The sequence below is a fragment of the Eucyclogobius newberryi genome, unplaced genomic scaffold (genome assembly GCF_026437365.1).
Source record: "Eucyclogobius newberryi isolate DKJ021-1_F unplaced genomic scaffold, fEucNew1.0.hap1 SCAF_22, whole genome shotgun sequence".
NCBI lineage: Eukaryota > Metazoa > Chordata > Actinopteri > Gobiiformes > Gobiidae > Eucyclogobius > Eucyclogobius newberryi.
The window spans coordinates 10,483,688-10,498,761 of NW_027315857.1; the positions used below are offsets into that span (position 1 = coordinate 10,483,688).

General features: G+C 43.4%; 1 protein-coding gene across 4 annotated transcripts in view; it reads left to right on the top strand.

The window, feature by feature from the left end:
- The window catches only part of pde5ab (phosphodiesterase 5A, cGMP-specific, b), an 86,521-nt gene that overhangs the window by 63,357 nt on the left and 8,090 nt on the right, over nucleotides 1-15,074 (top strand). For 3 of the 4 annotated variants that reach the window (XM_072458578.1, XM_072458577.1, XM_072458575.1), the window contains exons 12-16: nucleotides 311-370; nucleotides 1,562-1,708; nucleotides 6,764-6,889; nucleotides 8,282-8,376; nucleotides 12,839-12,926. In XM_072458578.1, the coding sequence (XP_072314679.1) occupies nucleotides 311-370; nucleotides 1,562-1,708; nucleotides 6,764-6,889; nucleotides 8,282-8,376; nucleotides 12,839-12,926 (516 nt within the window). The remainder of the gene's footprint in view (nucleotides 1-310; nucleotides 371-1,561; nucleotides 1,709-6,763; nucleotides 6,890-8,281; nucleotides 8,377-12,838; nucleotides 12,927-15,074) is intronic. The other variant, XM_072458576.1, reaches the window with a different exon arrangement.

Below are 15,074 nucleotides of genomic sequence, written 5' to 3' on the forward strand. Positions count from 1 at the left end.
AAATCATATTTTTGAGAGAATTTATGAAAATTGTCCATACACGTCGACCTAAAAATAACAGTGGCACTTGGTTATAATACATCAGCATTGACCAACATATCAATCTCTACTTTTGAGACTCTCCTGAATGTGTATAACGTAAAGTCCACATACATAAATATTTCCTCTATTATGTTAGTAGTGTGTCCACAGTCAGCAGTTCCTGACAGTGTCAGCAGCACAACAAAACCCTGCTCTGTGTTTTCTGTTCAAAACATGCCATCTGATCTGCCATTGTCTGCCGCCTCATCATTCTGTGTGTCCTGTCCAGGTCCTCTCATATCACGCCTCCGCATCCGAGGAGGAGACACGGGAATTACGGGTGACCGCGGTAAATCCTGATTTTTTCCTTCTGCACCAACACCAGACATCACACACATTTGATGTAGCTTCAGTCAGAGCCACCAAACTGAAAATGTATGAAACACACATGTCGTATTGATTTACTAGTCCATAATGCTACTGTTACTGTAGATTTGGAACGCTCTGCAAGTTTATATTTCATGTGAAAAAGTCTGGTAACTACAGAGACATTAACCTTAAAAAAGGACCAAATATCTGCATTATTAGATTGAGTATTAAGTAAGTATACAATTAGTGCCTTCCAGATATGACCAGTTTTGAATTTTTTTGACATCACCAACAAACCTATAAAGTTTAACATAATTACTGCCATTGATGGAGCTGCTAAATGCAATGGCACACAATAGAAAGAGCTTCTCCTTCAGGGTCATTGTGAAGAAGTGTAACAGAACACGACTTTGCTGAATCAGCGAGGAGAGCGGCCTGTAGTGCAACTCAATATCACTGCAGCTGGAGCTCCGAACAAGTCAATCATAAACTGGAAACTGAATACAGCCCGGGGAGAACTAGACACATGTGGGGAACAACTGGGACCCCCAAAGGGTCAATATATATAGTATGTTTTAAAAAAGGAAACAATTTTACAATGCTTACTCTTCACAAAATCCTGAATTATCTATAATTTGCAGTATAGAGTTATTTTTAGCACATTCATAATGATATTAAGTTGAAAACACAGCTCTGGGGTCAAATTTTTACCATCTTTATTAGTATTATCTTGTCTTATGCTAGCTGTTTTTTATTTTATTTTTATCTTTATTTATTTTTCCCCTCCATTCCTTATTAGGAAATGAGAGGTTTGTCTATAGGAGTTTTTGTTTATAAGAGTTCTTCTATTAAGAGTGTTTTTTTAAACTTCCTATATGTTATCTGTCCTTTTCCTCTGTATCTACCTGCGTTGCAACAATGAAATTTCCCCATGTGTGGACAATAAAGGAATATCTTATCTTATCTTAAACTGATTCAGTTGGTTCGGTTGACCAAAGATCATCACAATTCTTTATCAAAATCACTACATTTGAGTCTTTTAGTTCTCAAAATCTGTGTGAAATACTTTGAATTTGAAAAAAAATACCAAGAAAAATTGCACTTTTCAGATCAATTCAAACTAAACGCGTGTCCATTTAAAACTGTAATCACGTGTGTGTTGTGTGTGAAGGTCGCCACAATCCCGTCGGCCCAGTCTTTAAAACTCATGGACTTCAGCTTCAGCGACTTTGACCTGTCAGACACGGAGACCACGCTGGGGGCCATCCGCATGTTCGTGGACCTCAACCTGGTCCAGAACTTCCAGATGAAGTACACAGTAAGTCAAACATTGAACACGTCATTTCGTTTTGAATAACTTGAGATTTGCATTTATTTCAAAATTCAGAGTTCTAAACATGAGGAAACGGTCAGGCCTCGACATAAACACTCAGGTTGACGTTGTGCAGCGTTTTTTTTTTTTAAAAGAGGTCAAGGGTCACATACTCTGATGGAACACCGCGCTCCATCTGCTCCTCTCAAGTGCCGCAGGGTTTTGAATATAGTCCAGCTGTTTATTTCCTGGACTGTGCCCTCCGCAACACGGCTGTCGAGTCATGTGACGATACAGTTATTTGTAGAAACGTTCTGTAAAAAGATCACTCTCTGTGTATCGTAAAATAAAGTTCCAGAGTAAGACGACAACCGAATAATACTGTACAGAAAAGTTGGATATTGCAGGCAAGTATACAATGACTATATTTTCATACACGCCAGGAAAAAAGGCTTAGTCTAGTTCAAACCAATTCATCAAAATGCAAGGTAAATGTAATGTAAATGTGATTTTAGACAAGCAGAGATGACGAACTTACGGCCTTTGCTCTTGTTTTGTGTTTTTGGTCTCCGATGCGTTTCTTTGAGCAAAATCAAACGCTCAATGTAAAGGAAAATCCCTTATCTGTTTGTTAAACTTGCGGTTATGTGTGATCGCCGTTTAGCATTTTTTGTGCTAATGCTAAAGTACTAGACGCACCTTAATGCTTCGCCCCGCGCTCGCACCTAATGGTTCAGGAGTGGTCTGAAGACGAATTGAGCTTCATAACTTCATAACAGATAAATAACAAACAGATGAAGTACCGTATTTTCCGCACTATAAGGCGCACTGGATCATAAGGTGCACTGTCAATGAATGGTCTATTTTCAATAATATATAAGGCGCACCGGACTATTAGGCGCATTAAGCGAAACAAAACGTGTACTACACAAAATCGCTTCGAGGTCAGTTTAAGCACAACCAGAATGAATTCATATACAGTTTGCCGTTTTTTGAGAAAATTTAGGTTTTTTAAGTGCGCCTTATAGTGTGGAAAATACGGTAATAACATTCAAGATAATCCACAAAGTTGAGGGGATTTCTTTTTTTTTTTTTTGGCCTTTCCCATGGACTAAGACCAGAATATAATATATGTATCATTATCAGAAACATCTCTCTTTGTCCTCGTTTTGACTGAACCCATTCGCAACTGGGATCATATTTTCCCGATTGCCCTGCCCCCTTCTTTAAGACCACACACGCGCTCGTTCCGCTTCCTCCCTCACCACAGCCTGTCAACCCTCCCCGGGCACCGGTCCCAATGTGGCCCGGTCCCTGTGGCGCGGAGCCTGAAGAAGTCCTCGCTTGTAGACGCTGCAGAAAGAGCAGCTTTGACTGGGCAGACCATGCGGAGCTGTCGGGACGTTACCCTCGAGTCGTCCCGCGCGGTACCTTAGCATCATAAGTAAATAAGTAAAAAAGGAGAATCTAAATTGCCCATAGCAAATGGATCTGGAGTCTGAATGGTTGACTGTTGGTGACTCGTTTTGGCTCGAAACACAAAAACATGAATGAATACGTGTAGTCAAGTCTGAGGTTTGAAGCATGAGAGGAAGTTCTTAGATTGTACACTGTCAATCATACACAGGAATAGATTTTTTCTTTTTAAATGAATAGAGAAATTCCATTAAGATCAAATGTAACTTTACTGATTTGACAGTAGAGATTTGTATTAGTGAAGGCAGCTCTTTAAACACACATGTGCAGCTAGTAAGTAAAGTGTGCATACATTCAAAATCCAAATGAGAATAACAATATATTTTATTAAGAATAGTAAGTAGTCGTACAAAACAGGGCTTTAACATTCTGGTTGTGACATTACAGGCGAGTGACAGAACTATTGGCAGCGCAACTGATCAAATGTGTGTTTTTAGAGCTATTGTTTTTCTCAAATTGACTTTCTTGAGTAAAATGGAAACTGAGAGAAGTTTCTCTGTTGTTGTGCCAACTTTAAATTAAAAAACAAACAAAAAAACTGTTTGCATACAAGCTAAGCAAACTTGTGTGCAAACAGTTTGTATTTATACATTTATTTATTTGTCATTGGAGTCTTACATAGTTGCAGCTTCAACTCCCGTCTCTGGTTGGGGCTTTCAGCGAAGATAAAAGACACTTTATCTCCCTCAGCATATAAATTCCTCAACAACAGACTCAAAAACATGTAATTTAAAGAGAAAAAGGTCATCAATGATACATTTTGAGCATTGCCTGCAGTGTTCCTGTTGTTTATCTGGTTTTCTACAACTGTTTACTCGATTTTCTTCTTTTTAGAGGTCAATTAATGAATATTTAGCCGCGGTATAGACATATATTTGACTCTTACAGGAGAAAAAGTCATTATTCACCATGTTTCCAATGCTAAAAGGCCAATTGTTGCGACGTCCTCTGCATAACATCTATAGTGGCTGATATTTCACAGTAAAGTCACAGATCTGACCATAATGGATACGTTAGACTTAATTTGAAATATAGTGGAATTAGTCTGTGATTACTGGGATCATAGCTACTGTTCTGCACGCCTCATTGCTCAGAACATTATTGTCAATTGAATCAATATCCAGTCTTCAGGAAAAGCTTTTAGACAACATTTTGACAGACCGTTTCCAAATATGTCATTTTCTGTGTCGTTAAACCGCGACAAATACACTTTTGGAGTGGTCTCACACCAAGTGCTCAAACTCTTGGGAGAAAAAGCTGCCAGTCATTGTTAAAAACATGACAAAATCCTTAATGATCCCGCGGAGATAACAAGCTCGTTCTGATGAGCTCTGCCTCTCCTGCGGCGCCTCGTTCTGATCACACTGAATATGTATTGGAGGAAGATGGAGGCATATTGTTTTAATTGTCTCTTTGCTCATTAGGACTTCTCTGCTGCTTATATAAACCGGGAGATTACACAACACTCTCAAAAAACTATTTTCCATTCCTGTTATTTGAGAGTGTATTCTAATTTTATATGATTTAAAGCCATTGTAACTTTATTTGTTGAGCAGACAGACTTAGCTCAACAAAGCTAGCGCACCTTAGCATCTGCTGTTTCCTGTTTATGGACACTGTTTACTCGATTTTCTTCTTTTTAGAGGTCAATTAATGAATATTTAGCCGAGGTATAGACTTATATTTGACTCTAAACCTATTTTCCATTCCTGTTATTTGAGAGTGTATTCTAATATAATATAAATATAATATAATTTAAAGCGTTATTGTCGTTTGGTGGAAACTGTGGTATATATTTATCATTATTTTACACCAAGTGGCATTTCGAAAACGTCTCTTTGATCCCGAGGACGATTGGAACGCAGCATTAGACAAGCTTTAGTATTTGTTTGCAGTATGGTTTTGGTTTTACCGTATTCTCCGCACAATAAGGCGCACTTAAAAGCCTTTAATTTTCTCAAAAAACTACAGTACGCCTTATATATAGATTAATTCTGGTTGTGCTTAATGACCTCGAAGGATTTTTGTTGGGTACACGTTTTGTTACGCTTAATACACCTTATAATTGCCTTATATGTGAAAAATTATCAAAAATAGACCATTCATTGACAGTGCAACTTATAACTGAAGTGCGCCTTATAGTGCGGAAAATACGGTACTTAATGCTGCGTTCATGTGGTCCTTGGGAACTCGGCACATAAATACATGATTAAGTCCGGAAAAGAACTCGGGTCAAAAGCTGCTGCCCGTTTACTGTCAGTCGTCCAAATCATAAAAGCAACAGATTTGTGAAAGAACAACATTGTTTAAATAATTATTGATGTAACAAGCTCGAGTAAATATGGTAAAATATTGCAAATCTTACTGTTACTATTGCTATTGCTACACACGTCACATCTGCTGCTCATGTCAAACCAGGAAGTCAAAACCTGGGGAAAACTAGGAATAATCTGAAGTCTTGTCATTGTAGTGAATTGTGTAGTCTAACCTGTCATAACCATTTTAAAGAGGTTTAAATATGTGAGTTTTTACTATCATAATAATATAAGTCATCATTGTCAGTTAAAGGAGGTCTATATTCCCCCTATGGAGGTCTATATTCCCCCTGTGGAGGTCTACGTTCCCCTTGTGGAGGTCTATATTCCCCCTGTGGAGGTCTATATTCCCCCTGTGGAGGTCTACGTTCCCCTTGTGGAGGTCTATATTCCCCTTGTGGAGGTCTATATTCCCCTTGTGGAGGTCTATATTCCCCTTGTGGAGGTCTATATTCCCCTTGTGGAGGTCTACGTTCCCCTTGTGGAGGTCTATATTCCCCTTGTGGAGGTCTACATTCCCCTTGTGGAGGTCTATATTCCCCCTGTGGAGGTCTATATTCCCCCTGTGGAGGTCTACGTTCCCCTTGTGGAGGTCTATATTCCCCTTGTGGAGGTCTATATTCCCCTTGTGGAGGTCTATATTCCCCTTGTGGAGGTCTATATTCCCCTTGTGGAGGTCTACGTTCCCCTTGTGGAGGTCTATATTCCCCTTGTGGAGGTCTATATTCCCCTTGTGGAGGTCTATATTCCCCTTGTGGAGGTCTACGTTCCCCTTGTGGAGGTCTATATTCCCCTTGTGGAGGTCTATATTCCCCTTGTGGAGGTCTATATTCCCCTTGTGGAGGTCTATATTCCCCTTTGTGGAGGTCTATATTCCCCTTGTGGAGGTCTATATTCCCCTTGTGGAGGTCTACGTTCCCCTTGTGGAGGTCTATATTCCCCTTGTGGAGGTCTATATTCCCCTTGTGGAGGTCTACATTCCCCTTGTGGAGGTCTATATTCCCCTTGTGGAGGTCTATATTCCCCTTGTGGAGGTCTATATTCCCCTTGTGGAGGTCTATATTCCCCTTGTGGAGGTCTATATTCCCCTTGTGGAGATCTACATTCCCCTTGTGGAGGTCTACGTTCCCCTTGTGGAGGTCTATATTCCCCTTGTGGAGGTCTATATTCCCCTTGTGGAGGTCTATATTCCCCTTGTGGAGGTCTATATTCCCCTTGTGGAGGTCTACATTCCCTTTGTGGTCCTAATATGATTGTTGCTCATCTGCAGAACTTGTGCCAGTGGATTCTGAGCGTTAAGAAGAACTACAGGAAGCACGTGGCCTACCACAACTGGAGACACGCCTTCAACACAGCACAGTGCATGTTCGCGCTCCTCAAGTCGGGACGCCTTCAGGTAACACAGAAGTTATTTAGCAAACAGTAAGATGAGAGATGACTGTGACGGCTGGTGTTTCTTTCTGTGCAGTAGTATAGCATTTCCTCCTCAATTCTATCTCAATCAGTACAATCAGTAAATCCTGAGCGCTCAGGCAGTGGTCAGGGAACTGTGTTTGTCCCTGACAAATGAGCCAAAATACCGAAGGACACTGTGAGATAAGTGTTTCAAAGCTGGTGCTAACTTTTATTAAAGCAAATATAAATTAATAAAGATTTTAAGAAAAGACTTCCCAATTGTTTTTATGTGAGATTATTTCAGTTTGTCCAATTATTTTAATATTCTCTCTGAAATTAGCATTAGCGTTAGCATCAAGACAAGACCTACCTTTCTTGCCACAGAAGTGTCCTTCAGTGAAGTATTCACCTCATGTCTTAAGACTTGAACATGTCAGTGACATCCAGCTACAGTTTGCTGTCCACACTGAGCGCTCAGGATTTACTGATTGTACAGCGACTCGGGGAAACACCATAGAGAACGATTTTAGGGGGAAATGGTTACGCTGTTCTACTGACCATCAGCACTGAGCACAGGGTTTAACCTGTGCTCAGTGCTGATGGACACTACAAGTGATTGATCCTGTGCCAAATATCAGGCCAAGTATTGTCATATTTATACAGGATTCATACCAATTTGCTTTGTTTAGAAATGCATACAATTCCTCTGCTTTACATAAGTTTATCATGGAGTTTGCTTTATTGCCATAAGACCATGTAAAAAGAGCTTTGATATGAATATAACATGAAGATATGACATCCATCTACAGTCTCTGGGCAGATGTGCACAAAAGTAAAACATTACAAACTGGGCGGGGCAATGTGCTCTTAAAGTGTAATTTTGATATCAATGAAAATATTTGCAAGACCAATATAACTGACAATATAACTGAAAAATACTTAGATGTGGCATTTAAAATACGTGTTTGATCAAATCTGCTTCCACTCTTCCTAACCCTGTCATTGTCAGTGTTTTTAGTCTCCACAGTCTGTGATAAGTTGCCCATAGTCTGCTGGAGCTGGGTGAAATTATTATTGAAAGAGAGAAAAATAAACTGCACACAATAATTGCATTTAAAAACAGCAGATTTTAATGGATTGCTATCATCAGTAGAGCACTTTAGCTCATCTATCCTTGCCTTTGAAGCTCCACCCACGCTCCAGGTACTTCACGTCTCCTAGAGCATGTGAGCAGAACAACTGACCAGGCTTACATCAGCTTTAATGAACCCGGCGCACTGCTAATTGAACACAACGAATTGATTAGCAGATGTTTAAATGCTGCCGCGCCGCGTGGAGAGCCTCTCGTTCCACACTTGAATCGCGGCGCGTGACTTTCTCCTCTCGTCGCCAGAACAACCTGAGCGACCTGGAGATCATGGCGCTGATGATCGCCACGCTGAGCCACGACCTGGACCACCGAGGGGTCAACAACTCCTACATCCAGAGGTGCACACGCTCATTTCACTCCTCTGTGTGTTCACCATGAGAGCCCACTTCCTGATTATTATGTAACACACAAGCTTAGATAAATGAAGGGGAGTTAGGAGTTAGGAGTTAGGAGTTAGGAGTTAGGAGTTAGGAGCCATGGTAACTTTATATGTTGAGCAGACAGACTTAGCTAAACAAAGCTAGCGCACCTTAGCATCTGCTGTTTCCTGTTTATGGACACACAACACAAGGAAACTACACTGTCTGACCATGTGGAAAGACAAATCCCGTAGTCATGGAAAAGAGAAAACATCTAAGAGAAGCAGAAGCGAATGTACTCCAAATCTGACCCCCACTGAGAGTGTTTGGGACGAGCTGGAGAAGGTTTTGTGCAGTGGTCACTCTCACATCATCAATACAAGATCAACTGTGAAAAATAATGCAACTGGATAGAAATAAAACTTGTAATATTACAGAAGCTTATTGAAATAATCAAAGCTAAAGGTGGTCCTACCAAATATTAGAGCGTGTGCCTTTTTTTGATCTGGCAGTGAATTATATTTCCAGTGCAAAATTAATCTAACATTATCTAATCCAAATGCATGACATAAAGAGATGTTAATTCATGTTGTAAAGTCGTTGAGAAGTGAATTAAATACAGGAAAAGCTGATGATAAAATGGAAGAACTTTCTTGTTTAGCTTTAGTCACGTCTCACAGCATCACAAACGTGGAATTACTAAATGTATTTAGAGAGATCGGCCTCACGATTAAAAAGTAAAATCAGAATCAGAATAATTTCAAAATTCATGTACAATTAAACATTTAATTTATTAAGAAAACATTTGGTATGTTTAGGTCCTCATGTAGCAGAACTCTACCATTAAAAGAACTCTTCCGAAACACTCCTGGTGAACCAGTCCAAATGTGGCCCTAGAAGTGTTACAAATGCAAATGTTTAATGCTTGTTTAGAGTATTCATGCATTAACTGTTTCCCTGCATAAAAAGGAACATTTCAAGATACATTAGATGAAAGGTTTGAAACAAACAGTGGGAACAGACTCTGTGCTGTGAACCCTTCAAGGTGCCACGCCTTTATTCAGTCTTCATCCTAAACAGGTCCATCTCACACCAAAGCATTTGACTCTGAGGCGACTCTGAGGTGACTCTGAGGTGACTCTAAGGTGACTCTGAGGTGACTCTAAGGTGACTCTAAGGCGACTCTGAGGTGACTCTGAGGTGACTCTAAGGTGACTCTGAGGTGACTGTAAGGTGATTCAAAGGTGACTCTAAGGTGACTCTGAGGTGACTCTAAGGTGACTCTAAGGCGACTCTGAGGTGACTCTGAGGTGACTCTAAGGTGACTCTGAGGTGACTCTAAGGTGATTCAAAGGTGACTCTAAGGTGACTCTGAGGTGACTCTAAGGTGACTCTAAGGTGACTCTGAGGTGACTCTAAGGCGACTCTAAGGTGACTCTAAGGTGACTCTGAGGTGACTCTAAGGTGACTCTAAGGCGACTCTGAGGTGACTCTGAGGTGACTCTAAGGTGACTCTAAGGTGATTCAAAGGTGACTCTAAGGTGACTCTGAGGCGACTCTAAGGCGACTATAAGGCGACTCTAAGGTGACTCTAAGGTGACTCTAAGGTGACTCTAAGGCGACTCTAAGGTGACTCTAAGGTGACTCTAAGGTGACTCTAAGGTGACTCTGAGGTGACTCTAAGGTGACTCTAAGGCGACTCTAAGGCGACTCTGAGGCGACTCTAAGGTGACTCTGAGGTGACTCTAAGGTGACTCTAAGGTGACTCTAAGGCGACTCTGAGGCGACTCTAAGGTGACTCTGAGGCGACTCTGAGGTGACTCTAAGGCGACTCTGAGGTGACTCTGAGGCGACTCTAAGGCGACTCTGAGGTGACTCTGAGGTGACTCTAAGGTGACTCTAAGGTGATTCAAAGGTGACTCTAAGGTGACTCTGAGGTGACTCTAAGGTGACTCTAAGGTGACTCTGAGGTGACTCTAAGGCGACTCTAAGGTGACTCTAAGGTGACTCTGAGGTGACTCTAAGGTGACTCTAAGGCGACTCTGAGGTGACTCTGAGGTGACTCTAAGGTGACTCTAAGGTGATTCAAAGGTGACTCTAAGGTGACTCTAAGGTGACTCTAAGGTGATTCAAAGGTGACTCTGAGGTGACTCTGAGGCGACTCTAAGGTGACTCTAAGGCGACTCTAAGGTGACTCTAAGGTGACTCTAAGGTGACTCTAAGGCGACTCTAAGGTGACTCTAAGGTGACTCTAAGGTGACTCTGAGGTGACTCTGAGGTGACTCTAAGGTGACTCTAAGGCGACTCTAAGGCGACTCTGAGGCGACTCTAAGGTGACTCTGAGGTGACTCTAAGGTGACTCTAAGGTGACTCTAAGGCGACTCTGAGGCGACTCTAAGGTGACTCTGAGGCGACTCTGAGGTGACTCTAAGGCGACTCTGAGGTGACTCTGAGGCGACTCTAAGGCGACTCTGAGGTGACTCTAAGGTGACTCTAAGGTGACTCTAAGGTGACTCTAAGGTGACTCTGAGGCGACTCTAAGGTGACTCTGAGGTGACTCTAAGGTGACTCTAAGGTGACTCTAAGGTGACTCTGAGGTGACTCTGAGGTGACTCTGAGGTGACTCTGAGGTGACTCTAAGGTGACTCTGAGGTGACTCTAAGGTGACTCTAAGGTGACTCTGAGGTGACTCTAAGGTGACTCTGAGGTGACTCTAAGGTGACTCTAAGGTGACTCTAAGGCGACTCTAAGGTGACTCTGAGGTGACTCTAAGGTGACTCTAAGGTGACTCTAAGGTGACTCTGAGGCGACTCTAAGGTGACTCTAAGGTGACTCTAAGGCGACTCTGAGGTGACTCTGAGGTGACTCTAAGGCGACTCTGAGGCGACTCTGAGGCGACTCTAAGGTGACTCTAAGGTGACTCTGAGGTGACTCTAAGGTGACTCTAAGGCGACTCTAAGGCGACTCTGAGGCGACTCTAAGGTGACTCTGAGGTGACTCTAAGGTGACTCTAAGGTGACTCTAAGGTGACTCTAAGGCGACTCTGAGGCGACTCTAAGGCGACTCTGAGGCGACTCTGAGGTGACTCTAAGGCGACTCTGAGGTGACTCTGAGGCGACTCTAAGGCGACTCTGAGGTGACTCTGAGGTGACTCTAAGGTGACTCTAAGGTGATTCAAAGGTGACTCTAAGGTGACTCTGAGGTGACTCTAAGGTGACTCTAAGGTGACTCTGAGGTGACTCTAAGGCGACTCTAAGGTGACTCTAAGGTGACTCTGAGGTGACTCTAAGGTGACTCTAAGGCGACTCTGAGGTGACTCTGAGGTGACTCTAAGGTGACTCTAAGGTGATTCAAAGGTGACTCTAAGGTGACTCTAAGGTGACTCTAAGGTGATTCAAAGGTGACTCTGAGGTGACTCTGAGGCGACTCTAAGGTGACTCTAAGGCGACTCTAAGGTGACTCTAAGGTGACTCTAAGGTGACTCTAAGGCGACTCTAAGGTGACTCTAAGGTGACTCTAAGGTGACTCTGAGGTGACTCTGAGGTGACTCTAAGGTGACTCTAAGGCGACTCTAAGGCGACTCTGAGGCGACTCTAAGGTGACTCTGAGGTGACTCTAAGGTGACTCTAAGGTGACTCTAAGGCGACTCTGAGGCGACTCTAAGGTGACTCTGAGGCGACTCTGAGGTGACTCTAAGGCGACTCTGAGGTGACTCTGAGGCGACTCTAAGGCGACTCTGAGGTGACTCTAAGGTGACTCTAAGGTGACTCTAAGGTGACTCTAAGGTGACTCTGAGGCGACTCTAAGGTGACTCTGAGGTGACTCTAAGGTGACTCTAAGGTGACTCTAAGGTGACTCTGAGGTGACTCTGAGGTGACTCTGAGGTGACTCTGAGGTGACTCTAAGGTGACTCTGAGGTGACTCTAAGGTGACTCTAAGGTGACTCTGAGGTGACTCTAAGGTGACTCTGAGGTGACTCTAAGGTGACTCTAAGGTGACTCTAAGGCGACTCTAAGGTGACTCTGAGGTGACTCTAAGGTGACTCTAAGGTGACTCTAAGGTGACTCTGAGGCGACTCTAAGGTGACTCTAAGGTGACTCTAAGGCGACTCTGAGGTGACTCTGAGGTGACTCTAAGGCGACTCTGAGGCGACTCTGAGGCGACTCTAAGGCGACTCTAAGGTGACTCTAAGGCGACTCTGAGGCGACTCTAAGGTGACTCTAAGGCGACTCTGAGGCGACTCTAAGGTGACTCTAAGGTGACTCTGAGGTGACTCTAAGGCGACTCTGAGGCGACTCTAAGGTGACTCTAAGGTGACTCTAAGGCGACTCTAAGGTGACTCTAAGGTGACTCTGAGGTGACTCTAAGGTGACTCTAAGGTGCTGGTGGTGTCACAGTAACATGGGTTCAGAGCGTAACAAAGGCCTTGTGTATCCCACAGGAGCGAGCATCCTCTGGCCCAGCTCTACTGCCACTCCACCATGGAGCACCACCACTTCGACCAGTGCCTCATGATCCTCAACAGCCCTGTGCGCAGTACCACTCTCTCTCTATGTCTCTCTGTCTATCTCTGTCTCTTAATCTCTGTCTCTCTCTGTCTCTTAATCTCTGTCTCTCTCTGTCTCTTTATCTCTGTCTCTCTCTGTCTCTTTATCTCTGTCTCTCTCTGTCTCTCTCTCTCTCTGTCGCTCTCTCTCTGTCGCTCTCTCTCTCTCTTTCTCTCTCTCTCTCTCTCTGTCTCTCTCTGTCGCTCTCTCTCTGTCTCTCTCTCTGTCGCTCTCTCTCTGTCTCTCTCTGTCGCTCTCTCTCTGTCTCTCTCTCTGTCGCTCTCTCTCTGTCTCTCTCTGTCGCTCTCTCTCTGTCTCTCTCTCTGTCGCTCTCTCTCTCTCTCTCTCTTTCTCTCTCTCTCTCTGTTGCTCTCTCTCTGTCTCTCTCTGTCGCTCTCTCTCTCTCTCTCTCTCTCTGTTGCTCTCTCTCTGTCTCTCTCTGTCGCTCTCTCTCTGTCTCTCTCTCTGTCGCTCTCTCTCTCTCTCTGTCTCTCTCTCTCTTTCTCTCTCTCTCTCTCTGTTGCTCTCTCTCTGTCTCTCTCTGTCGCTCTCTCTCTCTCTCTCTCTCTTTCTCTCTCTCTCTCTCTGTTGCTCTCTCTCTGTCTCTCTCTGTCGCTCTCTCTCTCTCTCTGTCTCTCTCTCTCTTTCTCTCTCTCTCTCTCTGTTGCTCTCTCTCTGTTGCTCTCTCTCTCTCTGCCTCTCTCTCTCTCTCTCTCTCTGTCTCTCCCTCTCAGTGGATCCAGGGATATCTCATATTTGGGTCAATGTACTCCTAAATCTGTCCCCCAATTATCTCCCATATTAATTGTAACCTACACACATCTAATTCCACATTTTTAATAATGTTGATAGTAATTATTTTCACAAAATAGACACCATATTATTATATATTATGTTATTATGTAAATGGTGAAGACAGGGGGCTTTTTGTGCAGCCGTGACCTCTTGATGAAGTCTCCACTGTGGGAGTCCAGACCATTACACAGGCCGCGCTGTCATAGTTGAAAAGGTTATAACATGTTTCAGATTCATCCTGGGCTCAGCTTAAACCGACGCTCCAAACCTCATCTAAACCGAACCTTTATTTCACTCTAATTATATTTCCCCTCATGAATGTAATCAAGGCCATGTATTTTCTCAAACACAACAGTTTAATCTGTCAGTGCTGTTTCATGTAGTGGAATTTCCCCATTGTGGGACAAATGAAGGCTTATCTCATCAATAATAACAATAATAACGACAACAGATATTTAGAAAAAACTGAATGGGTCACACTAACATTAAAAATGATACATTTAATAAATACATTGATAATGTAAGATAACTTATTCACCTGTCCAACTATTCCACACTTTTTTAAATCCAAAATGAAATCTAGTATTACATTCAGAGGCTGCAGACACAAAGCCTCAGGACCCTCGTCATGTGTGTTGTTTGGAGCCTCAGGACCCTCGTCATGTGTGTTGTTTGGAGCCTCAGGACCCTCGTCATGTGTGTTGTTTGGAGCCTCAGGACCCTCGTCATGTGTGTTGTTTGGAGCCTCAGGACCCTCGTCATGTGTGTTGTTTGGAGCCTCAGGACCCTCTTCATGTGTGTTGTTTGGAGCCTCAGGACCCTCGTCATGTGTGTTGTTTGGAGCCTCAGGACCCTCTTCATGTGTGTTGTTTGGAGCCTCAGGACCCTCGTCATGTGTGTTGTTTGGAGCCTCAGGACCCTCGTCATGTGTGTTGTTTGGAGCCTCAGGACCCTCGTCATGTGTGTTGTTTGGAGCCTCAGGACCCTCGTCATTTGTGTTGTTTGGAGCCTCAGGACCCTCTTCATGTGTGTTGTTTGGAGCCTCAGGACCCTCGTCATGTGTGTTGTTTGGAGTCTCAGGACCCTCGTCATGTGTGTTGTTTGGAGCCTCAGGACCCTCGTCATGTGTGTTGTTTGGAGCCTCAGGACCCTCGTCATGTGTGTTGTTTGGAGCCTTAGGACCCTCGTCATGTGTGTTGTTTGGAGCCTCAGGACCCTCTTCATGTGTGTTGTTTGGAGCCTCAGGACCCTCGTCATGTGTGTTGTTTGGAGCCTCAGGACCCTCGTCATGTGTGTTGTTTGGAGCCTCAGGACCCTCGTCATGTGTGTTGTTTG